A 27,514-nucleotide genomic window follows, 5' to 3' on the forward strand; every position below is an offset into this window, starting at 1 on the left:
GGGCCAATCAGAAAATTGTTATCCTGCCAATGATTCCTGACCCATTCAACAGTCTGTCTTTGGCAAAACTGCCCCAAGCACACACCCCATGATGCTGATGAGTCTCCAGCATCTTCTCCCACTGCTTAAACAAGGCAACACCCTATAATCTGTTATTGTACTGTTGTGGGAAAAAATCACCAGCCTCTGAGTCAGAGTCAAGGTTTAACAACAGAGTTTATTGTACAGGGAAATACCGGAGGTCCGGGGAGAGAGAGACACCAACAGCACAGTGGTCAGTTGCGATTCTTCTCTCAACCTGGTGCACATGGCAAGATACTTTTATACATTTTGTAGTATAATAGGTCCGTGATGAGGTTATTATCTTTGTAACATAGTTTGTTTGTTGTAAATATTGCAAAATCGTTGATAGTTTCTGTGCAGTCATTGTCAGTTCCAGCTCAGCCTTTGTTAATTTCAGTGTAGTCGTTGTCAGTTTCAATGTCTGCGCTGATGTCCATTGCTGTAGTAATGGGCACTAATCGCTCTTTCTGAGGAGGACAATTTACTGCAGCCCTGGCTATTAGCATTTAGTATTGAGTCCGTATCAAACTGTTAGCATTTCCATCAAAGGTGTTGGCTGGACCCAGACTCTTCGGCAGGCAGTACACACACTATTCATGTATTGTCTCCCCCACCCGCCCTAAACTAATCAACTCGGTTGTGAGTGCATTGTACTGGCATTCTGGTGGCCTCCGGCAGTATCTATGTTTGCTCTGCTATCTCTCTCCATATTGTGGTCCGTTGGCCATCTTGTGTGTCCATGTACCTAGTGTCACCCTGCCCTATGCCATCTCCCTCTTCAGTGCACATTGTGCAATAGCAATGTATTCCAGTAGATTGTTTTAAAGCTGCAACATCTCCTTCCAATCTTTTGTTTGAAGCATAATTGTTTTCCCATATTAAAGGTGCAGTAAAAAAATTAATTGATCCATGAGTACAGTGCAGGATATGTATCAGTGCAAAAAGAAAAACTTACCATTCATTGGAATAATGCTGTCTTTCATATTCACGGTCCTCCCTTTTTTCTCTTTCAGCTGCAAAAACATGTGCTCTCTCCTGTGGTACTCAATGAAACACAAACTGACCTGATGCCTGGTTGGTGTCAGTTATTGTGCCCAGATGGATCCTCCCATTTGGTACCAATGTATTCTGCTGGACGATATCAAAGGTAAGAGACAGTCCACTGTTGCATTTCATGTATGACTTTAGATGCACTTCTCCTCTTATTTTGGTTCTCATTCTCCTTCTCCCACCTTGCCGTTTCGCACGGTATCTCTCCCATCCTTGCCTGTTTTGTTGTCTCTCTTTTTTTTGCTTTTGCCCTTGCTTTCTTGTTTGCTCTGTCTTATTCAAAGAGATAATCTTCTGCCTTGATCTTCACCATTTGTCTTAAATCTGTGCTTGGACTTAGTGCATCTCCTGTCAATGGAAACAATTTTGTCTTTTTATTTACTCAAACAAAATGCTTTAGAATTTTGAACACTGTTAAATCTGTAAGGAAAGCAATCCCACACTCCATCGAACTGAAGTCATTCATCTCTGATATCAGTTCACTTCAATCAACCCACTGGTAGGCAGTACACTGAGCAGCGTGTGGTGCTGGGTGATCTGGATTGTGTGGATTCATAGCTTTGACACACAAACCCCATACTGAATCTCAGAATTACTAAAGTGCTGAAGGAGGCCATTCAGCCCATTCTGTCAGCATCAGCTGTCTGAATGAGCCTTATCAATTGGTTCCATTCTTCTGCCTTTCTACCTTGAGCCTGTGCTTTGTATAGTTGTTTCATTATCTCTTGATTGCCTCCATTTGAATTGGTCTTCACACTTCAGGCAGTGCAATCCAAACTGAAACCAGTTGTTGTGTAATTTTTTTTTGTTTTCTCCTGTCACGTTTGTATTTTATGCATATGACATTAAATCTGTGCCCTGGTTAGGTATACTACTGCAGCGATGGACTGGTGTCAGTGGGTGAGTAAAGGTAACCGGAAGAAAACATCAGTGGACCATCCCAACCCCCAGGTTAATGCACGGGATGAGAACAGGTGAGGGAGTTTGTTCTGTTCTGTTCTTCAAGTGGAAGGTTATTAGGCTCTGTTTAAAAGGATTTATTTAATTACTTCCTGGACATCTGGTTAACAGTAATCTGAAACCATCAGAGTGCTGAAGTCTAAACAGGTTTGTGACAAATGCACACAGCTGCACTCTGGGGGTTACACCAGAGTGCTCTCTGTATAGAGACTCGGCCCACCCACGCAAATCCAACACAGTCTGCAAAACACTCATCCTTCCTCCTAAAGTACCTCGATCCAGATATTCCAGTCCCCAACCTGCCCCAGTGGTATTATCGCCATCAACCTACTCATCCATTCCATTGCTTTTGAGGACCATGATCTGACAACCACTTCTCTTGCTTCAAGACACAGCTTTCACTCACAGAACCACTGGCTCAATGCATTGGTTCACTTATGCCCTTCAGGAAAGAGGGCCTGCCACTCCTTACCAATAGTAGCATTCAGTCAGTTGAAGTGGCACAGATCAGAGATTGAGCCCAGGATATTCCTAATCTATGTGGCCAATAGAATTTAGTTCAGAAGCTGGGCCTTCCAGCCAGCAAGTCTATGTCAGTGTTTATGCTCTACATTCATCCCCCATGTACCACATTCTGTACCTACTGACTCGGATGTGCCTTGATTGTCAAAAGTGCATTATTAGTTTAATGTGAGTGTAATGAGTTAGTTGATCTTAGACCACTGCTGGATGCAATTTTGATTCCCTTCTATACCTCTCACTGCAGAGGTGGACAGTGGGATTCTTGTTTAGAATACAAGGAGTACTTACAGCTTTGAGGAGGCTATCATCTCTGATCACTCCAAGCCATGTTTACATTCAGAGTGTCCCAATAGTCAAAGACCTTTCCTGCGTTACATGTTTCACATACTTTTCTGTCTTTTCCAGATCTATCATTGCAGAGATTCAAAAAATACAAAAGTTTAATTGTATCCTTTTTGATTTGTTCATTGACACGATGTTGGTGGTTTCTGGGTCAGATTTGGAAAAGTTTAAGTTGGCTTATGGGGTCTCACTTGTTTGCTCTTTCTCTTTTGCAGCAGTGATTACAATTCTGACATGTCTTCTGAGATGTAAAGTGCTTTGGAAAGGCTTCGGCATATGAGGGGTTAAAAAAGCAAGACCTGGCAAACATTCAGGCATGGACTATAAGTGGTAAATAACATATGCACCACAAGTGCTGCTAGTGACCTCCGGAACGAGAGGAAGTCTAACCATTGCCCCTTGACATTCAGTGACATCACCACCATCACTGAATTGCCACTATCAATGTCCTTGGGATTATCCTGGACCAGGAGCTTTAAATGGACAAGCCATATAAACACTCTGGCTACAAGTGCAGGTCAGGCTGAGAGTTCTGTGGTGAATAACTCCCCACCCGACTTCTCAAAGCCAGTCCACAGCACAATAAGGGAGAGTGATGGAATACTTTCCACTTGCATGGAAGAGTGCAGCTCCAGGGCATGGGCACGCCAAGTGTAGCACCAGAAAACCTAAAAGTGAAGTGTCAACCTAGTGAAGCTACCAAACAGACCAAATTGCATGCTTATCAACAAGTGTAGCATGTGACAAACTGAGCCACATGATCCCACAGCCAATTGATCAGATCTAAGCTCTGCAGTCCTCTTACATCCAATCATAAGTGGTTATGGATTGAACAAATAATTGGAGAACAAGGCCCCACGAATATCCCCATTCTTGATAATGGGTGGATTCAAGTACATCAGTGCAAAAGACAAGGCTAGAAGTAATAATCTTGCAATAATCTTGAGTCAGTTTGTTCTGAGTGGATGATCTATCTCAGACTCCTCTTGATATCCCCTGCATCACTGATGCAAGTCTTCAGCCAGTTTGGTTCACTTCACATGAATCATAAAATGGCTGAAGGTATTGGGTACTGCAAAGGCCATGGGCTCTCACATTATGGCAATAGAACTGAAGACCTGTGCTCGAGAACTTGTCACACCCTTAACAAAATTGTTCCAATACAACTACAACACTGGCATCTACACAACAAAGTGGAAAATTGCCCAAAAGCAGGACAAATGCAACCAAGCCAATTACTGCCCCATCAGTCTACTGTTAACCATCTGCAAAGTGATCGTGTGGATCATTGTCATGCTGTCAAGCAGCACGTGTTTAGCAATAACCTGGTCATTTGCACTCTCAATTTGGGTTCAGTCAGTGCCATTTAATTCCTGACTAAATCACATACCAGCATTTAACAGAGTGTGGCATGAATGAACCCAAGTCAATGAGAATCAAGGGAGTGGTCTTGCCAATAGATTGAGTCATACCTAGCACAAAGGAAGATGGCTTTGGTTGTTGGAGGTTAATCATCTCTATCCCAGGATATCATTTCAAGAGTTCCTTGGGGCAGTGTTCTGGGCCCAACCATCTTGAGCTACTTCATCATAAGGTCAGAGTTGGGGTTGTTCAGTGCCACTAACAACTCCTCAGTCCATGGTTATATTCAGCAGGATCTGGATGATATCCAAGCCTGAGTTGACTTATGGCAAAAAACAAAAAACAATAGAAAGAAACACATTTTGAATATCATTGACGGTTTTGGAAACATGGTAAAGGAGCAGGAGAAGACAGTTTGGCCCATTTGAGCCTGCTCCATAATTCAATAGGATCATGACTGATATTCTGTCATCGCAATACTCTAGCTCTCTCCCCATATCCCTTTGACACCTTTTAGTTTCTAGAAATCTGTCCAATTCCTCCTTGAATATATTTGTTGGCTTCATCTCCACAGCCTTTTGTAACAGAATTTTACAGGTTCACCACACTTCGCGTGTAGCTATTTCTCCTCGTCTCAATCCTAAATTGCCTACACCGTAACATAAAACCATGACCCCTGTGTTCTGGTCCTCAAGCCAGGGGAAATATCATCTCTGTATCCAGTCAATCCATTCTCGTCTGGATTTTATACATTTCAATGAGATCCCCTCTCATTCTTCTAAATGCCCAGTCGATCCAATCTCTCCTCTTACCATGTCAGGAATTAGTCTGGTGAACCTTCACTGCAATCCCTCTATGATGACTATATATTTCCTTGGATAAGGAGACTAACATTGCATATGATTCTCCCAAGTGTGCTCTCACTAAGTCCCTGTACACCTGCAGTGAGACTTCCTTGCTCCTGTACTCACTCTTTTGCAGTGAAAGTTTGTCTTCCTAATTACTAAGGACATTTGCATGCTTGCTTTCAGTGACCATTATACAAGGCAACCCAGGTCTTTGTGTATGTCAATATTTCCTAATTTAGCAATCTATATATAATTATCTGCCATTTGGGTTTTCCTGTTGCTGTGGACAACTTCAGACTTATCCACATTTTACTGCATCTGTTATGTATTTGCCACTCACTCAACTTGTCTAAGTCACCCTGAACCTCTTTACTTCCTCTGTAAATCCTTACAATCACACCTAGATCTGTGTTGACATTTACTTCTCGTGTTACCCACTGAAGTATCCTGGAGATGAATCTTCAATTGATGGAGGCTCCAGGACAATCCTGGAGGGTTTGCAATCCCAAATAATCTCTTGTTTTGGAATTGCCTCTCTGCTTGTACATCTAAGTTTATAAAACCCAGAATTTCTCATTATTGATCAGCTTGCTCTCTCCCTAGTGATTTTTCTTTAATGCATGTGCCTGTAGTCCTTCTGGAGAACTCCAATTGTCTGAAGCATGGCCCCCCATTGAACGCCATTCCTGACCTTTGCCAGCCCACAGAGAGGGGCCAGAATATAGAGAGAGCACTGAGACAGACAGGCCGAGCTATCCAAGAGATCGAGCTGGTGCTGGAGGCGAACAAGAGGGATGGAAATGAAACGAGGAGGAAGAAGCATGCAGGAGCCATGGGAGAGCAAGGAGGTGTAATTGAAAGTCGTCTTGTGCAGCAGGGACTGCGTCTCTGACTTATTGAGGTCTGTGGCTGCTTCACTACGAAGAACACTTAAAAACTGCAATATGCTTTCAGACTATGCATCAGTAGTGATATCCCACTGACTTGACTTCATATTCCCTTAGTTTATTGTGCAGAGTACCAGCCAGATCCCAAGGCAGAGATATTCTTGATCTCGAACTCAGAAGCTCTGTAAGGAGGGCTATTAGTAACTTTGGGACGTTTCACTTGGTCCATGAATAAAATTTAATGCACATCTACTACAGGGAAAACTGGAAGTACCATGGGTGCTGGACCACAAATGCTACAGCATGGATTGCTGGATTAAGGAAGTATAGGCGGTGTTAGCACATCCTCTGGGATCTTTGGACTGAATCCAATCCACACATTCACTGCTCACGGGTGATGTTTACTGTTCTTCTAATGAGATGTTAATTAGCAGCACTGTCTATCTGTTAGACTTGCACGTTATGTTCTTAAAGCGCTTGAAAATAACTTGCTGTATGTGAAGAATTTTGTAATATGGAATTGAACACCATTTAAATGCAAATCATTCTTTTTAATCATACTATCTTTTGATAACTTGTGCAATTCAGACTACTTGTACATGAGTCATAGCTACTGAACTTGTGTTTTTTTTAATCAGTCATCTTAGTCATGGATAAATGTTCTAATTATAAACTTTCGTGCAGTTATTTCTGATTTTGCACTTTATTCATTTAATAGTCAATAAAATGTACAAATTTTTTATTTTAAATCCATTTGTGTTGTATTGCTGAAATGCAGAATTTTGATGGATTCCTTATTTTGTGTCCAATGGGACATATACTTAGTATCTGAAAACAGTGGGGAAAGGTTTTGAATCTTTGGCTACTGAGTGATTTCTGAAGTATACTCCTTTTCACTGGGCTGGTCAGGCTTGCCACCAAATGTCATTTATAGCACTGAAACAGACTCCCAGCTCTTTGCTAATGTTTGTACTCCACCTGCTACTGTGTCTCATCTTATCAACATTCTTTCTCATTTCCTATTATAGCTTCTCCCTGAAATGGATCCGTGCTGTTGATTACAATCACTCACGGTAGTGAGTTTCACATTCAAACAACAGTCTCTGGGTAAAACCAATTTAACTCATGATTGAAATTTATTTTTTTGCAGGTTACAGTCAGTAGAAAATATACCTTCACTGTGGGAGAGATCAAAGCTAGTAACCATTACCCTAAGGTAGTCTCCAATAAATCCTATAGGGAATTCAATAGTAACTTCTTGAATCCTACTTTTTTTGATTTAGTGCAGTTTTACTAATTTAAAGGTACTATGTCTAAATTGTCAGATCGCTTGTTTTACATTTAGGACTCCTGCCACTATTTCTTGTGTTCTTTTGACGGGTGGTTTGGTGGGAGAGAGTATAGTGAGGAGATGTCAAAGAGCATTAATGAGTATTATATGTGCGTGTGTGGGGCATCAGAGATATTGATGTGTGGGTGGCAGGTCTGTGATTGGGGTTTATTGTGTGTGTGTCTCTCTCTCTCTCTCTCTCTCTCTCTCTCTCTCACACACACACACACACACACACACACACACACACACACACACACACCCCCAGAGACAAAGTGACTCAGTGAAGTGGTTTGAAATTGAGAGCTACTCCTGGTTCTCTCAAGCAAAAATCTTTTTAGAAACGACACAACTGTTCAAGTGTCCATGCGTTTTGGCTGTGGCTGCCCCTTGTGAGTAGAAGTGAACATTATTAAGAATAATTTTAAAAGTTTCTTTCATGGGAATTGGACATCACAGGCAAGACCAGGATTTGTTGCCCATTCTTGATTACCCTTGAGAGGATGGTGGAGAGCAGTTGCCTGTACTACTGCAATCCATGAAGTGAGGTACATCCACCATGCTGTTAAGGAGGGATTCCCAGGATTTTGGCCAAGTGACAGTGAGAGAAGGGCAATACATTTCCAAGTCAATATGGTGTGTGACTTGGAGGGCAACTTGCAGGTGGCGGTACTCCCATGTGTTTGCTACCCTTGCCTTTCTAGCTGGTAGTGGTCACATATTTGGAAAGTTCTGTTGAGACAGCCTCAGTGAGTTGTTGCAGCCTATCGTGTATGTAGTGAGTGACAGCAGATGTATACTATCAGTGTTGGAGGATGTGAATATTTAAGTTGGTGGGTGGGTGTCACTCCTTACTGCTTTGTCCTAGACTTTGTCAAGTTTCTTGAGTGGAGCTAGGCTCATCAAAGCAAGTGGGGAGTATTCCATCACACTCCTGACTTGTACCTTGTAGGCAGTGGACAGGCTTTGGGGAATCTGTGTAAGTGAGATACTCGCTGCAGGATTCCCAGTCTTGTTGCCACCTGCTCTTGTTGCCACCGTATTTATATAGCTGGCCCAGTTCAGTTCAGTTTCTGGCCATTAATATGGATGGAAGTGAGGAGCAGGATTCACATGCGTGAATGCAAGAAACCATTACGCCATTCAGCTTGTCACTCCTGCACTGCTATTTAATATCATCTTGGTTGTGCTTATCCCCACATCACCCCCTGCTACCCGTAGACTTTGATTCCTTGACAGACAAAAGTTCTATCCCAGCCTTAAATGTAGTCAATGATGGAACATCCAAAACTCCTGCAGTAGAGAATTCCAATGATTCAGTACATTTTGAGTGAAGAAATTTCTCATTGTCTCATCCCTAAATGATTGACTATAGAATCCCTACACTATGGAAACAGGCCATTCAGCCCATCGAGTCTGCACCTACCCTTCGAAGAGCATCCCACCCAGACCATCTCCTCCATCCCTGTACCCCTGCATTTCCCATGGTTAATACATCTAACCTACACATCTGTGCACACTGCAGGACGATTTGCCATCGCCAATCCACCTAACCTGCATTTCTTTAGAATGTAGGAGGAAACCAGAGCATCTGGAGAAAAGCCCGCAGACACATGGAGAATGTGCAAACTCCACATAGTCACCCAAGGGTGGAATTGAACCCAGGTCCCTGACCCTAATGAGGCTGCAATGCTAAATACTGAGTCACCACTGAGAATACTTGTCTTGAGATTATGTCCAGTTTTCAAATCTGAGTCATTGCTTCTCATTCTTCTAAATTCTATTCCTCTATCTTCCTCCATGCCCTCAGCTAATTTGGATTTAGAAAGTTCAGGAAGGAAGGAAGAGTTGTGTAGATTAGTCTTTTATGAGAGAGTAAACAAACAAAAGAATCATTATAACATTAGGACTGCTTATCTCTGGTGATCTTTTTATGCTGTGCTTGCTTGGAATGCCACAAGATTGCGTTTAATTGCTCATCTTTGTAATTTTAACTCTGGTCAAATTGGAAGAATTAGGCATACACACTCCACACTGTGCCCTCTCCCTTCTTAGGTTGTAGCCACTCCACCCTCTCCTCCTTGACCTATCACTTTCATTCCCTCCCCCACTCACCCATTGTACTCTATGCTACTTTCTCCCCACCCCCACCCTCCTCTAGCTTATCTCTCCACGCTTCAGGCTCACTGCCTTTATTCCTGATGAATTCCTTATTGCCCGAAACGTCGATTTCGAAGCTACTTGGATGCTGCCTGAACTGCTGTGCTCTTCCAGCACCACTAATCCAGCACTCTGTGCTTATACAGCCTCAGGGCAGACCTCCATTGCTCACACTAGGCACTTGATCCTCTGTAAGCTTCTAAATACAAGACTGTTCATGTTGAATGAAAGAACCAAGGGCATTGTTGCTGAATTTGTGGATTACACAAAAATAGGTAGAGGGACAATGTTGAGGAAGCGGGGAGATTGCAGAAGGACTTGAACAGGCTAGGAGACTGGACAAGAGTAGCAGCTGGAATACAGTGTGGGACAGTGAGGGCTTTTGCACTTTGGTAGGAAGAATAGAGTTGTATTAGATTACTTACAGTGTGGAAACAGGCCCTTCGGCCCAACAAGTCCACACTGCCCCGCCGAAGCGCAACCCACCCATACCCCTACATTTACCCCTTACCTAACACTATGGGCAATTTAGCATGGCCAATTCACCTGACCTGCACATTTTTGGACTGTGGGAGGAAACCCACGCAGACACGGGGAGAACGTGCAAACTCCACACAGTCAGTCACCGGAGGCGGGAGTTGAACCCGGGTCTCTGGCGCTGTGAGGCAGCAGTGCTAACCACTGTGCCACCGTGTATGTTATTTTTTAAATGGGGAAGGGTTTCAGAAATCTGAAGCACAAACGGACTTGGAAACCCTCGTTCAAGATTCCCTTTAGGTTAACGTGCAGTTTCAGTTAAGTTAGAAAAGGAAATGAAATGAAATTCATTTCAAGAGGTTTAGAAAACAAGACTGAGATGTATGCTGAGGCTGTATAAGGCTCTGGTCAGACCACACATGGAATATTGTGAGCAGTTCTGGGCCCCATATAGAAGGAAGGATGTGCTGGCATTGGAGGGAGTCCAGAGGATGCTTACAAGAATAATCCTAGTGATGAAGGGCTTGTCATATGAACAGCGGTTGAGGAATCTGGGCTGTACTCTATGGAGTTTTGAAGGATGAGGGGCGTTCTGATTGAAGCTTAGGATACTGAGAGACTTGGATATAGTGAACATGAAGATGATGTTTCTACTAGTAGGAGAGACTAGGACTCGAGGCCACAGCCTCCGAGTGAACAGATGACCCTTTAGAACTGGAATGAGGAGGAATTTCTTCAGCCCGTGGGTAGTAAATCTGTGGAATGCATTGCTGTATATAGCTGTGGAGGCCAGGTCACTGTGTATTTAAAACAGGGATAGGTTTTTGATTAGTAAAGGAATTAAAGGTTACATGGAGAAGGCAGGAGAATGGGATTGCGAAACATATCATCCATGATTGAATGGTGTAGCAGACCGTATGGGCGGAATGGCCTAATTCTGCTCCTATGTCTTATGGTACTGGAATCTCTCGAATATCTCTTGCGTTCAGCATTCAACTGATGCAAATAGGGAAAAAAAACTTTATTTTTAATTACCCTGTCCTAATTTTCTAATTAACCTGTTCAGAAATGTTATTACACACCTCTGGAATGATTGGACTTGAATCCAGGCCTCCCGGTCCATAGAGTTCCACAAAAGGCCCTGTATAATAAAACAATTTTTAAAATTAGTGCCAAGTGGTTCAGGATTGAAATGAGGAAGTACTTTAACAGATACATACTGAGGGTGGTAGAAATCTGGAACTGTCCCAAAGGTTGCTGGGGAACAAAGAGGAACTGAAATTGGTCAAGGTCAGAAGTCGTAGGGCACCAGGTTATAGTCCAACAGGTTTATTCGAAATCGCGAGCTTTCAGAGTGCTGCTCCTTTAGCAGGTAAGTGGACAGTGTCCACATGAAAGGAGCAGAAAACCACTCAGTGGCTTGAGGGAGACAGTGAGGTATGGGATTAAAGAATATGGTAAGCATTACTAAGGGATTTGGCAAGTACATAAGGGAATATATCAAGAAATCACTAAGGAATATGGCAGAGAAGAAGAATAGTAATGTTATAACAGAGAACTGAAGGATAAAATCAAAAGGAGTAGTAGTATGACTAGGGTGGAACAGTAATATAGAGAGGAAATTTTGAGGCATATACAGAGGTAAGATGAGCGACTGGGATGCGGTACGATGAGTTGAAATGAGTTAAAAGCTAATGTGTTTGTCTTTCCATCCAAGTATATTTTTGAAGTCAATATTTCTAATTCAGGATGAGCATGTTCTGTGTGGTTAACTGTTTATTCTGCAGATGAAGTGTGTTGCCTTGGCTTCTTTACTCTGACTCCACTCTGGCGCTGTTCTCTATATTCTGGTTTTATTATCTGGCGCTGTTCTCTGCATTCTGGCCATGTTTCTCTGCGTTCTGGCTTTGTTTTCTGATTTAGGCTGTGTTGTCTGGCTTGATTTACTTTTCTGTCTTGGATATGTTCCTTGGGTTATTTTACAGTACACTTCCCTACCAGAAATATGAAATAAATATTGGTTTATTTAAGAACGTAGTCAATGCTGTATAGCTATATACCGTGTGCTTTACTTCTTAATGCAGCCTTCATAACGATTTTGCGAAGTAATATTCTCCATAAAAGGATTTAGAAACAAATCCAAAGAAGAATCCATATTTGATTCAAAACATTACTCTGTTTTTCTTTCTCCACAGATGCCTGATCCTTGCTGTTTCCTGGAGTTTCTCCAGCATTTTTGTTTCTAAAATAAAAACATATGATTTATGGTGTATTTTTAAACGGGCAGTGTCTTCAGAATTGTTTTTAATAAAAATGAAGGTAACTGGGAGGCTAATGACATTTCATGGATTGTAAGTAATGAACAATGTTTTAGTTAGTTTGGGGAGTGATTGAAAAGTACAATACTCCCAGTGTATTGGAAATTCTTACCATTCTTTTCATGGGATGTAAATGACAAAATATCAAACTGACTGACAAGCCCCTGGGCAATTTGTCATGTACAAAAAAGACTGGCGTGAGATTATTGGGGCAAAAAGAATGAAAAAAGAGTTGGGTGTTTAGCTCAAGTCAAGCAAAATGACCCTCTGATGTTGGGGAGTGAAGTTTATGTATTATTTTTGTATTGTAATATAAAGGGATGCTGTTGATTGAATAAAGTAAACCTGATCAGAACTGTTGCTCTGAATATTCACTTGTCAAATTAGATAACGACATCTATAGTGAGCCCCCGTCAACAAATATTTGACCAATACTTTGTCTTTGCAGTGTGTTATGACACAGCTGTAAACTCTTCTAATTAAACCAAACACACAGAAAGGTTCACCTTGCCTTGTAATCTGTTAAAGTATGTGTCTATTCACTAAATTCTACTATTTAAAGCAAAAGAAAACAATTTTACTCTTTAACTCCAAAAGTGAACATTAAACAACAACTATTTACAACTCTAAGCCTCCTTTGTCTCAAAGATTCATTATCTACCTCCCACTCTGTAACAATCTACTGATCCAAGAAAGCTCCTATTAAATTTACAGCAACTTAATGTTTTCAGTGGCTGTCGTCTCCACTTTCTATCTTCCTCTGTTTATAGGTCTCCCTGGATCGTCTTCGGCTGCAAACGTGTCTCATATGAGAAAGGTACCTTTTGACAGCATGTGCATTCGGCAGTCTGTCTGACAATGGCAGGTGGTGCTCTTTTCTCCTGGCCAACTCTCCAAAATGCCTGCATTTAATAACCTAAGCATCAGATTGCCTCATTGGTTCGACGTTGTCAAAACAGTAAAAATCAAATTCAATTTGGGCATAATTAAAACTAACTTGTTAAATTTGAACTGCTGTGAAAACAATCTGGTATCTAGGTTACAGCCAAAATGTCAGATCTTTCAACTTTCCAGCACATTCTGTGACGTGACAGGTGCTTGCCGATTTTCACTCTCTCTTAAAGGTACAAGAGATTCTAAAATAAAGAGCAGTAGAAACTGTGACACAGTGTTGATCAGAATGAGAAAAGGAGTTGGAGGCTCATTCAGACAAATAGATTTTGTCTATAACTGAAATACACAAGATTGAGTGCATTCATGGTGCTCCCAATTTGCCCAAGTTGTCAGTCAGCGCTCAATATCGAAGTTAATGTGTGACAGTTAATAATTTGGTTGGGATACTGAAATATTACTTGTTTAATTCTGTTTCTTAGACAAAAAGAAAAAGGAGGCATACGTAAGGTTTAGGTTACTAATTACAGACAGCCCTTGAAGCATGCAAAGAAAGGAAAGAATTCAAACAAGGAATTAAAAGGGATTAAATATCTCTGGCAAACTGGATTAAGGAAATTCCCAAGATATTTTATGCATATAAAGAGCCAAAAGGATAACTAGAGAAAGGGTGGATCCACTTGAGGACAAATGAGAGAATTTATGCATGGACCTGGAGGAAGTGGGTCAGGTCCTTAATTAATACTCTGCATTGGTGTTTGCAAAGGAGAAGGACATGTTGGGTGGTGAGTCTCGATATGGGTATGTTGACATTCTTGGGCATGTCAAAAAGGAGGAAATTTTGGATGTTTTGAGAAGTACTAAGGTAGACAAGTCTCCAGCGATGGGGTCTAGCCCAGAATGCTGAGGGAGGCAGGTGGGGAAATTGCTGGGGTCTTGTATGAAATCTTTATATCCTCTTTAGTGACAGGAGAGCACCCAGAGGCCTGGGGAATAGCCAATATTGTTCCTTTGTTTAAGAAGGGCAGCAGGGATAATCCAGGGAGTTATAGGTCAGTGAACTTTACATCAGTGGGAGGGAAATAATTGGCAAAGATTCTTAGGGATACAATTTTACTCACATTTTGAAAAATATGATCTTATTAATGATAGGCAGCGTGGCCGTGTGTGGGGAAGATTGTGTCTTACAAACTTGATTGAGTTTTTTGAGGAAGTGACAAAGATGATTGAGGGCAGGGTGGTAGATGCTGTGTATATGAACTTCAACAAGGCTTTTGACAAGAAACCTCATGGCAGGCTGATACAGAAAGTGGAGTCACATGAGATCCACGGTGAGCTCATAAGATGGATACAGATCTGGCTTAGTTATAGGTAGAGAGCACCGGTGAAAGGGTGTTTTTCAGATTGGAGATCTGTGACCAATGGTGTTCTGCAGGATCAGTGCTGGGGCCCATTATTTGTTATATAGAAATGATTTGGAGACAAATGTAGGTGGCCTGATTAATAAGTTTGTGGACAGCATTAAGGTTAGAGGAGCTGTGGCTAGTGTTGAGGATTGCCTTTAGCATGGTATAGATAGGCTGGAGACTTGGGCAGAGAAATAGCAGTTGGAGTTGATCTGGACATCAGTGAGGTGATGCATTTTTAGAAATTAAAGCAGTAGGGAAGTATACAGTAAATGGCAGAACCATTAGTATCAACATACAGACGGATCTGGGCGTACAGGTCCACAGTTCCCTGAAAATGGCAACATGTGGCTGAGGTGGTCAAGAAGGCAAATGGCATGCTGGTCTTCATCAGTCAGGGCATAGAATAGAAAACTTGGCGAGTCATGTTGCAGCTGCAGAGAACTTTACTTTGGCTACTGATTGCCATACTACCAGAAGGATTTGGAGTGGGTAGAGAAATGGTCTACCACACTGATGCCTGGTTTGGAAGGTGCTAGCTAGGAGGAGAGATTGGACAAATTTCGTTTGTTTTCACTTGAGTATTAAAGGATGGTGGGTGACATGTTAGAGGTTTGCAGAATTCGAAGAGCCACAGATGGAATGGATAGTTGGAGTCTTTTTCCCAGGGTAAAAATGTCAATTCCTAAGGGACACTGGTTTAAGCAGAAGAAAGTGAGGACTGCAGATGTTGGAGAGTCAGCGTCAAAGTATGGTGCTGGAAAAAGCACAGCAGGTCAGGCAGCATCCAATGAGAAGATGAGTCAACCTTTTGTGCATAAGCCCTTAATCAGGAGGCTGAGAGATAAATAAGGGGGTAGAGATGGGGCTGGAGGGAAGGTATGTGGGATGGCAATAAGTGAATGCAGGTAGGAAGTGATTATGCTAGTCGGTGGAGAGGGTGGAACAGATAGGTGGGAAGGAAGATGGTCAAGTCAAGAGGGCAGTGTCTAGTTGGAGGGTTGGATCTGGAATGAGGTGGGAGTAGGGAGATTTGGAAATTGGTGAAGTCAACTTTGATGCCATGTGGCTGTCAGGTCCCGAGGCATTCTTTCTCAAGTCAGCGGGTGGATTTGATTTGGTGGTGGAGGAGGCCCAGGATGTGCAAGTACTTGGGTGAGTGAGAGTGGGAGTTGAAATGGTTGGCCACAGGGCAATGGGATTGGTTGTTGTGTTCAGACCAGAGATGTTCCCTGAACTGCTCCGTGAGTAGGTGTCCTGTTTCCCCAATGTAGAGGAGACCACATCAAGAGCAACAGACACAGGAGATGAGGTGGGAAAATGTACAGGATATTCTCTGCTAGATTTGAAATTATCCTTTAGGCCCTTGGACAGAGGTGAGGGGTTTGAGGTGTGAGTGCAAGTTTCGCACCTCATGTGGCAGTAGGGGAAGGTGCCAGATGTAGAGGGTGAGTTGGTGGGGAACATGGACCTAACTAGGGAGTCGCGAAGGGAATGGTCTCTGCGGAAGGCAGATAGGGGTGGGGAGGTAAATATATTTTTGGTGGTGTGGTCTGACTGTAGGTGGCAAAAATGGCAGAAGATAAAGCACTGCAGCTGGAGATTTGTGACTCCAACTAGACTACAACTGGAAGAATGCCTAATGGTTTTAAATTTTCTGGACACATTTCTTGTCACAGCTGACAATATCACACATTGGATTCTGACTCAGTCCTGGTGAAACTAAAACAGCTGGTGGTATGGGGGATGCCAAAGGGCTGTCACAACTAGAATTGAAACATTTTTGGGTCCGACGAGATCGGATTACAATGGAGGACAGCATCTTATTAAGGGGAACAAGAGAGATTGTCCCGAGCAAAGGTCGCTGACAGATACTTGCTGAACTCCACCAGGGTCATCCAGAGGTTTCCAAAATGAAGGTGCTGGTAAGAGGTTATAGCTGCATTGGTGGTGCCCAGAACACCAAGGACAAAAGCTACCACCAGCAACTCCCCTACATTCATGAGAATAGCTGGGTAAACCTTGGCAATTACTTGTCAACTGTGCAGGTTCTTTCATGGGCTCAATGTTCTCAGTCATGTGGATACCCACTCAAAGTTGCTGGAAGTGCATAGAGTTCATTTGTCAAACATGGGAACAATGATAGAAAAACTGCGAGCATCTTCTGCAATCAAAAGTGTTGCTCACACATAGTGGGCCATCATTCGCGAGCAGGGAATTTCAGTATTTCCTAAAGTCGAATGGTAGTAGTCTTATAAGGAAGGCATTTTTAAATTGTCGGTGCGCCAAACTACTACCGCGCCTCCCTTGTCTGCCGGTTTGACAGTGAGGCTGGGGTTGGAGCGGAGGGAGTGGAGGGCTGCACATTCCGAGGGTGAGAGGTTGGAGTGGAGAGGTTGAGGCGGTTTTTTTAAATTGTCGGTGTGCCAAACTACCACCGCCCGAAACGTCGATTCTCCTGCTCCTTGGATGCTGCCTGACCTGCTGCACTTTTCCAGCAACACATTTTCAGCAGTAGTCTTATAAGGACAGTTCCATACCATCCATCATCCAATGGTCTGCAGAATGACCACTGCAAACTTTGAAAGCAGAGCTTAAAAAAAAGCCTACACCATCACTAGATACCAAACTCTTCCAGTTCCTGTTTGATTATAGTCGCACCCCTCACGCAACTACAGGGATAGCTTCAGTGGAGTTGCTAATGGGGAGAAGACTCTGCACCAAGTTAAATCTGATCCTCCCGGTCCTGAAGGGAGTAGGGTGAAACAGCATCAGGAATGCCAATGTTGAACACAAGGCTCTGCTAAGCGGGAGAGACTGTTTATTTGAAGGGATGATGTTTGGTGTATGAACTATGGGAATGACCCTACATGGGTAAGGGTTAAGTGACATATAAGATTCAGGTAGGTGTGATGGTCCTGAACAGGTATGTGGTCTGCATGAAAGCTGCAAACTCGCAAATGGTATGAGACCAAAACATGCCCAGCTCCTTGATTGCCTTTTTCTAACTGTCCTGGAACCGGAGGATTGTCCCACTTTGTTAAGTATTGAAGATACCTCGGAATCTGAGACGGACACGGCTGATGTGATTGCCTCGAATCCTTTACCACTGAAGAGAAGAATGAATTTCTTCTGAGCACGAGGGGAACTATTGTGCATTACACGATGTCTGGATGAGAAGCAGACTAGAGTAAACTGCCCCAGTGCTAAAATGCCCCAGGAAGTGCTACAATAAAATTAACTGGCCTATATCCTCTGACTCAGAGGGAGAGGGATGCAATGATTGTAATGAGGTCAATCTCATAGGATAGGAGTTCCCTGATTAGGGCTGTTAATCTGGTCTAGTCAGGGAGCCATGGCTGACAGATATTCACAGTAGTGTCAGAGGTTCTGTTCATTCTGAGAGTTGGCTCTGGGGGAGCTGGATCAGTATCCAGGACTTTCCATGTGTAAATTTGAGCTTTTTGGTGACGGGATACCAGTTCTGTGGAGTTATTTCATGGACTCACAGAATTGTGGTTCACTCTCATAGGACAGCACAGTAGCTCAGTGGTTAGCACTGCTACCTCACAGCGCCAGGGACCCGGGTTCGGTTCCAGCCTCAGGCAACTGTCTGTGTGGAGTTTGCACATTCTCCCCATGTCTGCGTGGGTTTCCTCCCACAGTCCAAAGATGTGCTGGTTGGGTGAATTGGCTGTGCTGAATTGCCAACAGTGTTCAGGGATATGTTGGTTAGGTACATTAGTTAGGGGTAAATGTAGAGGAATAAGGTAGGGAAATGGGTCCGGCTGGGTTACTCTTAAGAGGGTTGGTGTGGACCTGTTTGGCCGAAGGACCTGTTTCCACACTTGTAGGGATTCTATGATTTTTGATTAACTGTCCTGAGAGTGATTCAGTATGTGCAATAAATGTCAGTGCAGATAGTGATGACCATAACCCATGAATTAATTAGAGAAAACATTGTTGAGGGAATAAGATTGGTACAGACGCGATGTGCCTAAAAGTCTTATTATTTTCTGTCCAGATTCTCAGCAGATCACTTGAGTATGTGTCATTTCCTCATCATTACACTGCAGCCTCAGTCGAGACGATGTAGTAAAGTCATAGAGGTGGGACTTGAACCCAAACCTCTCCTCTGGAGGCAAGAATGTTGCTGAAGCTGAGCCAAAACAGATCCTGCTTGGTAGGAGAATTAAGCACCAACCTTGAGTCCATGATAGCACGCTGTCCCCTGACTTAAAAGGTTGTGAGTTCAAATCCTACTCTTAGGGATTTGAGTACAGTAATCAGACTAATACATCAATGTAAAGCCAAAGGAGCTGTCTTGCTGCACTGCTAAAGATGTGTGTTTCTGATGAGAAGTTAAATGAGGTAAGGGAGGCCCACATTGCTCTCTCAGATGTAACAAATCTCATGTCTTTGTTGAAGAACAGAAAAGTTTTTCCTAGTGTCTCTCAACATCTGATAAATATATATATCAGATGTGTTACTTCATTACAATTTCAAGAATAGTTTATTAATTGTAATGTGCTTTGAGACATTGTGGGATTGTGAAAGGTGAGATATAAAACAAGTTTTTTTTCAAAGGCTCATGAGAAACAAATAAACTCAGAAGAGTCAGCAGTAGGAATAATTTCCTTTGCGTGATGCTGAAAGAAATGAGAAGATTTTTATTTGACAGGTATTCCAAAAAATGCGACATGGTTTCAGTTTCAATGGAAATATTGAGACAGCAAGTGACATATGTTTGTGACCTGATCCCTGACGTTGGATAGCTGCCCAGTCTAGATTCTTCCAGAAACATCTGGTATTCATAATCTGCAGCGGTGAGAGAAGTTTTTTTCATCTAAAATGGGTGGTTTGTTTTCCTTCGATAGCAGCCAATTCTTATTGAGGTTAAAAATACTGCCTAATGATGTGAAACTTCTTCACTGAGCCTGAGACTGGGAAAACTATGAGTGAATGTTTCTGACACTGTACTTTATAGATGACTGGTATCCTTCTGCATTGAGTTGTAAATTAGAAGGGAGTTCAGTATCGTATTCAATTTCATTTAGGCAGTGTGTTCTCCCTTATGTGTTCCTTTCGGGTGCTATATTTCTACAGGCATTAACTGGTTAATAACAAACAGGTGAATGCTAGTTATAAAGTAGAACACCAAAGAAATTTAAACAGTGTGAACTTCATGCCTTCACTACATATTTAACAACTATACCATTAACAAATATCTTAAAATGGTTTGTGTTGTCGTGTACCCTGATGATTGAAGGGTCAAGAACAGTAGGATACAGAATGATACAATACAGAGACAGCCATTCATTACATCATGTCAGCTATGTCAGCTATTTGAAAGCTTTGCAATTTGCTGCTCTTCCCTGCCCATTCTCTGTAGTCCTGCAACTTTTTCCATTAAAGTATTTTGAAAGTTGTTATTGAATGTGCTTCCAACACCCTTTCAAGTCAAAACATCTTATTGCTAAAAAATATTTCTTATTACCTTTTTCCTCTGCGCTTTTTCCACACCCTTACATTCTTTGGTTACTTTCTGCCAATGAAAACAATCTTTCCTTATTTACTCTCTTAAACCATCCGTCCTGGTATTATTCTGAATATCTCTTAAATCTTCTTTAATTTTTATATTTTTAAGGAGAGTAATCCCAATTCTCCATCTCTCCACTCACACCAGAAATAGAAGAAAATGGAAGAGATGTAAAATGGGACAATAGGAGAAACATCATCCACCAACAGAATAAATCAAAAAAGACATTCTGCTTACACACAACTGAACAATATAATGTATGAATTTCAGTGCTGGTGTGTAAGGCTGTATTTGCCAGTGACTGGGGTTGGTCAAATCAACCAGCTTGTACCTTTTCAATACAGCCTGCATGCTAGATCAAAAATGCACTGGCTATTCTGTGATTGGCAGCACTTGCTGAATAATCCCAACTGTGCTAATAGCTACACAAAACAGCCACTTTAAGGTATGGCTAATTTAAGCTTGCTAGGTGTGACATGTTTTTATATGCAGGACCTGTTTTGCAACTAAAATGAATACGTCCAGGCCTTTTACTCCTGCTTTGAATTTCTTGGCAGGCTGTGAACCTCAGCTTCCCGCTTGCTTTTCCCCATGGCAACAATTCAGCTAATCAGAATTGACTTGCCAACCAATTAGCTCTCTCTTCTCCTGCATTAAAAATTGCTGTGATTTTTTAAAATTTGACTTTCCTGAGTTTTTCATGAGTGCAAGACAGAAAGCTTTGCTAAGATGTCTCTCCTGTTTTCTTTTAATAAGAAATATCTTTGCACAAGACAGTTGCAAGGCTGTTATACCAGACTTAGTCATTGAAGTAGAGACCTCAATAACATTTGAAAATAGATTATATATTTGGTTTGGCTGCAGGAAAATAGAAAAAAAGGCTATATGAGCAAGGAAGGGATTAGGACAAAGCTGCTATGATAGATAAGTTTTAATAATGAAAATAGCCCTCCCGATAAATTGTAATTTGGGCATTGTATTAGAGAGTGAACAGTGACTCCAATAAAAAATTGGTTTAATTAAGAATCATTTCACCAGGTGCTGAATTGTGTTGACAATAAAAATAAAAGAAGCATTTATATTCATAAAGTATAGAGTTGTAAATGAATTGCATAGTTTAATAATTATAATTTGTAAAATACAGGTCTCCTTAAATGTTAAGACTAGAAGTGAAAGGTCTAGAGTCATAGAGATGTACAGCATGGAAACAGACCCTTTGGTCCAACCCGTCCATGACGACCAGATATCCCAACCCAATCTAGTCCCACTTGCCAGCACCCGGCCCAAATCCCTCCAAACCCTTCCTATTCATATACCCATCTAAATGCCTTTTAAATGATGCAATTGTACCACCCTCCACCACTTCCTCTGGCTGTTCATTCCATACATGCGTGAAAACGTTGCCCCTTAGGTCCCTTTTATATCTTTCCCCTCTCACCCTAAAACTATGCCCTCTAGTTCTGGACTCCCCCACCCCAGGGAAAAGAGTTTATCTATTTATCCTATCCATGCTCCTCATAATTTTGTAAACCTCTATCAGGTCACCCTTCAGCCTCCGATGCTCCAGGGAAAACAGCCCCATCCTGTTCAGCCTCTCACTATAGCTCAAATCCTCCAACCCTGGCAACATCCTTGTAAATCTTTTCTGAACCCTTTCAAATTTCACAACATGTTTTGGGCGGCACGATGGCACAGTGGTTAGCGCTGTTGCCTCACAGCACCAGAGACCTGGGAGCCGCCTCAGGCAACTGTCTGTGTGGAGTTTGCACATTCTCCCCGTGTCTGCATGGGTTTCCTCCGGGTGCTCCAGTTTCCTCCCACAGTCCAAAAATGTGCAGGTTAGGTGAATTGGCCATGCTAAGTTGCCCGTATTGTTAGATGAAGGGGTAAATGTAGGGGAATGGGTCTGGGTGGGTTGCTCTTTGGAGGGTCGGTGTGGACTTGTTGGGCCAAAGGGCCTGTTTCCACATTGTATGTAATCTAATCTATCTGATAGGAAGGAGACCAAAATTGCACGCAGCAATAGTGGCCTAACCAATGTCCTGTATAGCTGCAACATGACCTCCCAACTCCTGTACTCAATACTCTGACCAATAAAGGAAAGCATACCAAACGCTTTCTTCACTATCCTATTGACCTGTGACTCCACTTTCAAGGAGTTATGAACCTGCACTCCAGGATCTCTACGTTAAGCAACATTCCCTAGGATCTTACCATTACGTGTATAAGTCCTGCTAAGATTTGCTTTCCCAAAATGCAGCACCTCACATTTATCTGAATTAAACTCCATCTGCCACTTCTCAGCCCATTGGCCCATCTGGTCAAGATCCTGTTGTAATCTGAGGTAACCTTCTTCACTGTCCACTACACCTCCAATTTTGGTGTCATCTGCAAACTTACTAGCTATATCTCTTACGCTCACATCCAAATCATTTATATAAATGACGAAAAGTAGAGGACCCAGCACTCATTCTTGTGGAACTCCACTGGTCTCAGGCCTCCAGTCTGAAAAACAACCCTCCACCACCACCCTCTGTCTTCTACCATTTGGCTAGTTCTCCCTGTATTCCATGAGATCTAACCTTGCTAACCAGTCTCCCAAGGGGAACCTTGTCGAAAGCTTTATTGAAGTCCATATAGATCACATCTACCACTCTGCCCTCATGAATCCTCTTTGTTATTTCTTCAAAAAACTCATTCAAGTTTTTGAGACATGATTTCCCATGCAGAAAACCATGTTGACTATCCCGAATCAGTCCTTGCCTTTCCAAATACATGTGGATCCTGTCCCGAAGGATTTCCTCCAACAACTTTCCCACTACCGATGTTAGGCTCCCTGGTCTATAGTTCCTTAGCTTGTCCTTACCACCCTTCTTAAACAGTGGCACCATGTTTGCCAACCTCCAGTCTACCTGCACCTCACCTGTGACTATCAATGATACAAATATCTCAGTAAGAGGCCCAGCAATCGCTTCCCTAGCCTCCCACAGATTTCTAGGGTACACCTGATCAGGTCCTGGGGATTTATCCACCTTTGTGCATTTCAAGACATCCAGCACTTCCCCCTCTGTAATATGGACATTTTTCATGATGTCACCATCTATTTCCCTACATTCTATATCAAGGCCGCCTTGGTGATCTTTGAGGTGCTGTATTCTCTCCCTAGTTACCCTTTTATCCTTAATGAGTTTGTAAATACCCTTTGGATTCTCCTTAACTCTATTGCCAAAACTATCTCATGTCCCCTTTTTGCCCTCCTGATTTCCCTCTTAAGTATACTCCTACTGCCTTTATACTCTTCTAAGGATTCGTTCGATCTATCCTGTCTGTACCTGACATATGCTTCCTTCTTTTTCTTAACCAAACCCTCAATTTCTTTAGTCATCCAGCATTCTCTATACCTACCAGCCCTTCCTTTCACCCTGACAGGAATATACTTTCTCTGGATTCTCGTTATCTCATTTCTGAAGGCTTCCCATTTTCCAGGCATCCCTTTACCTGCGAATATCTGCCCCCAATCAGCTTTTGAAAGCTCTTTCTGGATTAGTGGTGCTGGAAGAGCACAGCAGTTCAGGCAGCATCCAAGTAGCTTCGAAATCGACGTTTCGGGCAAAAGCCCTCTTGCCTAATACCGTCAAAATTGGCCTTTCTCCAGTTTAGAACTTCAACTTTTAGATCTGGTCTATCCTTTTCCATCACTATTTTAAATCTAATAGAATTATGGTCGCTGGCCCCAAAGTGCTCCCCCACTGTCACCTCAGTCACCTGCCCTGCCTTATTTCCCAACTACAATTGTATTTTGAATTAAAGTCCAGAGATTATAAGTCAGGTTTACAGACACTCTTACTTAATTAAAGTCTCAATTATTTTATTGTGATTTGAGGTTTGTATAAGTACTTGCTTGGACTGTCTCATTGATCAAGGTGCACTGTGAGACTTGAACTGATTTCCAGTAAGTATCTTCCACCTGGATAGGCAGAGCTCTGATATCATCCTAGTGATGTCCCTGTTTTGTCCATGCCACAGTGATTGGAAATTGAATCAAATTAAAGTCTTTGTCACTTTTGTCATTCTGGAGATAGAACTCATGTGTCTGAAGAGGTTTGTGAAATTCAGTGCCACTGGGTCTTGAACTGAGGTTAGATTAGAGTGGTGCTGGAAAAGCACAGCAGGTCAGGCAGCATCCGAGGAGCAAGAAAATCGACCTTTCGGGCAAAAGCCCTTCATCAGGAATTTATAGTAGAGACGGAGAGCTAAATGGATGGCTGTCCAGCTGCGGCTGCAAAAGATCCCTAGGCACTACTTTGAAAAACAACAGGGGAATCGTTGGCCCAGTGTTCTTTTTATCGCACAGCTAGCATATAATAAAAGACTAATCGAAAACAGATATATCTGGTCGTTAACATATTGGCGTTTGTGGGAGCTTGCTGCGTGCAAATTGACTGCCACGTTCCCTGTGTTACAACACTGACGCCAATTTAGAGAAAAATACTCGACTGGTTGTAAAATGCTTCAGGTGACCCTGAGGTTTTGATGTTAATGTAAGTGCTTTTGCTCAGTTGTGCGCCAGAATAGTTCAGCCCTCTGACCAACCCCCGGGGAGTAATTGTGCATGAATTCCACGACTTGTATGTGTAGACATCCCTGTGGCACAGCCCCTGTTCTGATTGTGAATAAAAAAAAACATGCATTTAAGGGAAAGTAGCGATTTTTAAAAATCTCCTGAGTCGACTTTAGTGAAAATAGTTAAAGCCTAGTCAAGCCGAGGACTGGAAGCAGCCACAAACAGATAATTCCCACACAGTATAGCTCTTTGCAATAGGGAAGGGTGGCTACTCGCTTAAGGAGGGGGTGGAATACACAGCAGCTGTTGTGCACACGTGGCTGTTCTGTGAAAAATCTCTGATTCTTTTGTGTTTAACTGTTTTGAAGTTTGTGTAACTGCTTCTTTTGCAAACACTCCATCGCATAGTCTTTGTCACACCTGGATACCAGCTGATCATCATCATCCAATGTCCACACAAAGTTTAAACAACACTCACAAAACACTGGTCACAATGAAAACTGCTCCAGATTTGAGAGCATTTTGTTGCAAGATTGGAATGGTCCAGGAAATTCGCAGAGTTTCCCCCCCCCCCCCACCTCTGGTGTCTGGGACGTGGGCAGGGATTTGTGGTGTGGGCAGGGATTTCCTGACTCTTCGCTTCGCTCGGGATGATCTAGCAGTGAGTCTGGGATCTGGACGGAGAGGAGCCAGGATGACGAGCGGCCGCACGCTTTGCCTCCTGCTGTTGCTGGGTTTGCTGGCCGCCGGGGAGGACAGCTCGCCTGGACTCCCCGGACAGGAGAGGCCGGAGCGGGATGGCTCCCCGGCTCCCGGGGCGAGAGGGAGACCCGGGAGGAACGGGGCTCCCCCGAACCGGAGGAGCGCCCCGCCGCCCCTGGAAGCCACCAAAGCGAAGCTGGGAGCCCTCGCCCAGTTCTTTGGCAAATTCCGGCTGCTCGTGCTGGCCGCCCCCGACCCCTCGGATAACTCCTACCGTCTGATGGAGCAGCAGATCGACGTGAAGAGCCGGCAGCTCCGCTGTCACTTGGTAGCCAGGGACCTCTTGGTCCTGGTCTTGTTCCAGGAGGCTAGTGCCTCCCCGGGCAAGTTGCTCACCGTCTCCCAGGAAGGCGAGGTCTCGGAGCAGACGGTGGGAGCTCAGGAGGCAGCTCAGATCCGACAGCACCTGTCCTTGGAGGAGGGTCAGTTTGGAATGGTGCTGCTCAGGAAATCCATGCAACTGTACGAGAGGTTCCCGTACGCGGTGAGGATGGAGGCTGTGCTGGAAACGGTCGACCAAATGCCCCTCAGGAAGATCGAAAGCGTGACCAGGAGAAGCCAGCAGCTGAAGTGCAGAGGTGGGAGGGGCAGGAAACTGGGCTCAAGACAATTCCACCATAACAGGAGGGGAATGGTCAATAGGGGAATGGTCAACAGGACAATGAGCAACAGGGGAATGGTCAACAGGACAATGTTGAACAGGACAATGAGCAACAGGGGAATGGTCAACAGGACATTGATCAACAGGGGAACGGTCAACAGGACAATGAGCAACAGGGGAACGATCAACAGGACAATGAGCAACAGGGGAATGGTCAACAGGACAATGTCGAACAGGGGAACGATCAACAGAGGAACGGTGCAAAGGACAATGCCCAACAGCAGATTGAGATTAGCTTCTCCCAATTCCCAGAAGTTGGTCCGTTCTAAGAGTGCCAGTTCTTCAGGGAAACTGAGAACGTCAGCCCCAGGCAGCAGGAGGACACTGGGCAAACGGAAAGGTTCAGCCACCACCCTGAACTCTATTGGCAAGAGAAGAGCTGATAGCCTCTGGAGTGCAGATACACCCAAGGAGTCTCCCACAGTGCCACCAGGACAGCGGATGATGGATCAGATCAAAAAGAAGGTGCAGCAGATGTTAGTGGCCAAACACCAGAAACCTGACCAGCGCAGGCCAATTCTCATCAGCCAGAATAAGAGCCAAATATCCCGGACAGGAAGTCATACCTACCCCATACCCTGGGCCCGCTCTACTAGTTCACCTCCAGTGTTCTCAACCATGACTTTTCTTAACAGACCTACTGCTGGTACTGAACTGGGTTTCCAACCAGAGAATGCTGTCCCCCTGAAACGCAACCAATCTCAATTGTCACCAGCTCAGACTGTAAGGCCAGGAGTCTTTGAATCCAACCCAAGCATAGTTCAGTCCCAGGACAGTTTTTCCGCTTATCAGACTCTGGAAAACTTTTCCAGTCTCCCTACAGCTCTGTCACATCACACTGAGTCAGGACATTGGAACAATGGATCACCTAGCGTTCAACCCAGTCTTATTGGGCCCTCTAATCCCTCTGACCGAGTGTCTCATGTCCCACACCAACAAGAAACATCAGCCTCCAACCCTGGGAGCCACCAAACAATGGACCAGTGGTCAGATTCTCTCCCCAGGACCACACTGCCCAAAACCCCCAGGGTTCCTGTCACTGTGCAGCCCATTGAAGATGGAACTCGCGACAAGGCAGAGGGAGAGTTACACCAGCTGCCTCCAGAACGGGGGGGAGGGCGTCAGAGGCAGAATAACCCAATATCTGTACGAACCAGAGGCAAGAAAGGGGAGAACAAGCAAGAAGGTAACGCAAATAAAGCGGTCAGAAACAAAGGCCGGAAAAACAGGAGAAACCGCAAGAACAAGAAAAATGGCTCCAGAAACTCAAAGCCGATTGAAAACAGGGAGCTCATGGGATTTTTACAGCATTTTCGGAACAAGCGGAGATTGTTGGTGAGTTCTTTACAAAACCTGGGCAGGATCAGAGGGC

General features: G+C 43.5%; 2 protein-coding genes and 1 long non-coding RNA gene across 8 annotated transcripts in view; 2 read left to right on the forward strand and 1 right to left on the reverse strand.

Annotated features, from left to right (window-relative positions):
* c2h5orf34 (chromosome 2 C5orf34 homolog) overlaps window positions 1–12,674 on the forward strand; it is a 56,299-nt gene extending 43,625 nt beyond the window's left edge. For 4 of the 6 annotated variants that reach the window (XM_072593214.1, XM_072593245.1, XM_072593226.1 and 1 more), the window contains 4 exons: window positions 1,077–1,210; window positions 1,980–2,087; window positions 3,001–3,041; window positions 5,780–12,674. In XM_072593214.1, coding sequence (XP_072449315.1) covers window positions 1,077–1,210; window positions 1,980–2,087; window positions 3,001–3,041; window positions 5,780–6,039 — 543 coding nt within the window. In that variant the 3' untranslated portion in view covers window positions 6,040–12,674. Of the gene's footprint in view, window positions 1–1,076; window positions 1,211–1,979; window positions 2,088–3,000; window positions 3,042–3,152 lie in introns of all 6 variants that reach the window. The other 2 variants (XR_011963916.1, XM_072593255.1) reach the window with 2 other exon arrangements.
* LOC140494166 (uncharacterized) lies at window positions 1,204–25,801 on the reverse strand. The gene is made up of 3 exons (XR_011963918.1): window positions 25,696–25,801; window positions 11,084–11,142; window positions 1,204–1,461 (listed from the first exon to the last, which is right to left on the reverse strand). It is a non-coding gene; the product is annotated as an uncharacterized lncRNA (long non-coding RNA).
* The window catches only part of LOC140494146 (uncharacterized), a 37,649-nt gene continuing 35,446 nt past the window's right edge, over window positions 25,312–27,514 (forward strand). The window contains exon 1 of the mRNA XM_072593198.1: window positions 25,312–27,477. Coding sequence (XP_072449299.1) covers window positions 25,414–27,477 — 2,064 coding nt within the window. The 5' untranslated portion in view covers window positions 25,312–25,413. The remainder of the gene's footprint in view (window positions 27,478–27,514) is intronic.

This window comes from Chiloscyllium punctatum, chromosome 2, assembly GCF_047496795.1.
Source record: "Chiloscyllium punctatum isolate Juve2018m chromosome 2, sChiPun1.3, whole genome shotgun sequence".
Taxonomy (NCBI): domain Eukaryota; kingdom Metazoa; phylum Chordata; class Chondrichthyes; order Orectolobiformes; family Hemiscylliidae; genus Chiloscyllium; species Chiloscyllium punctatum.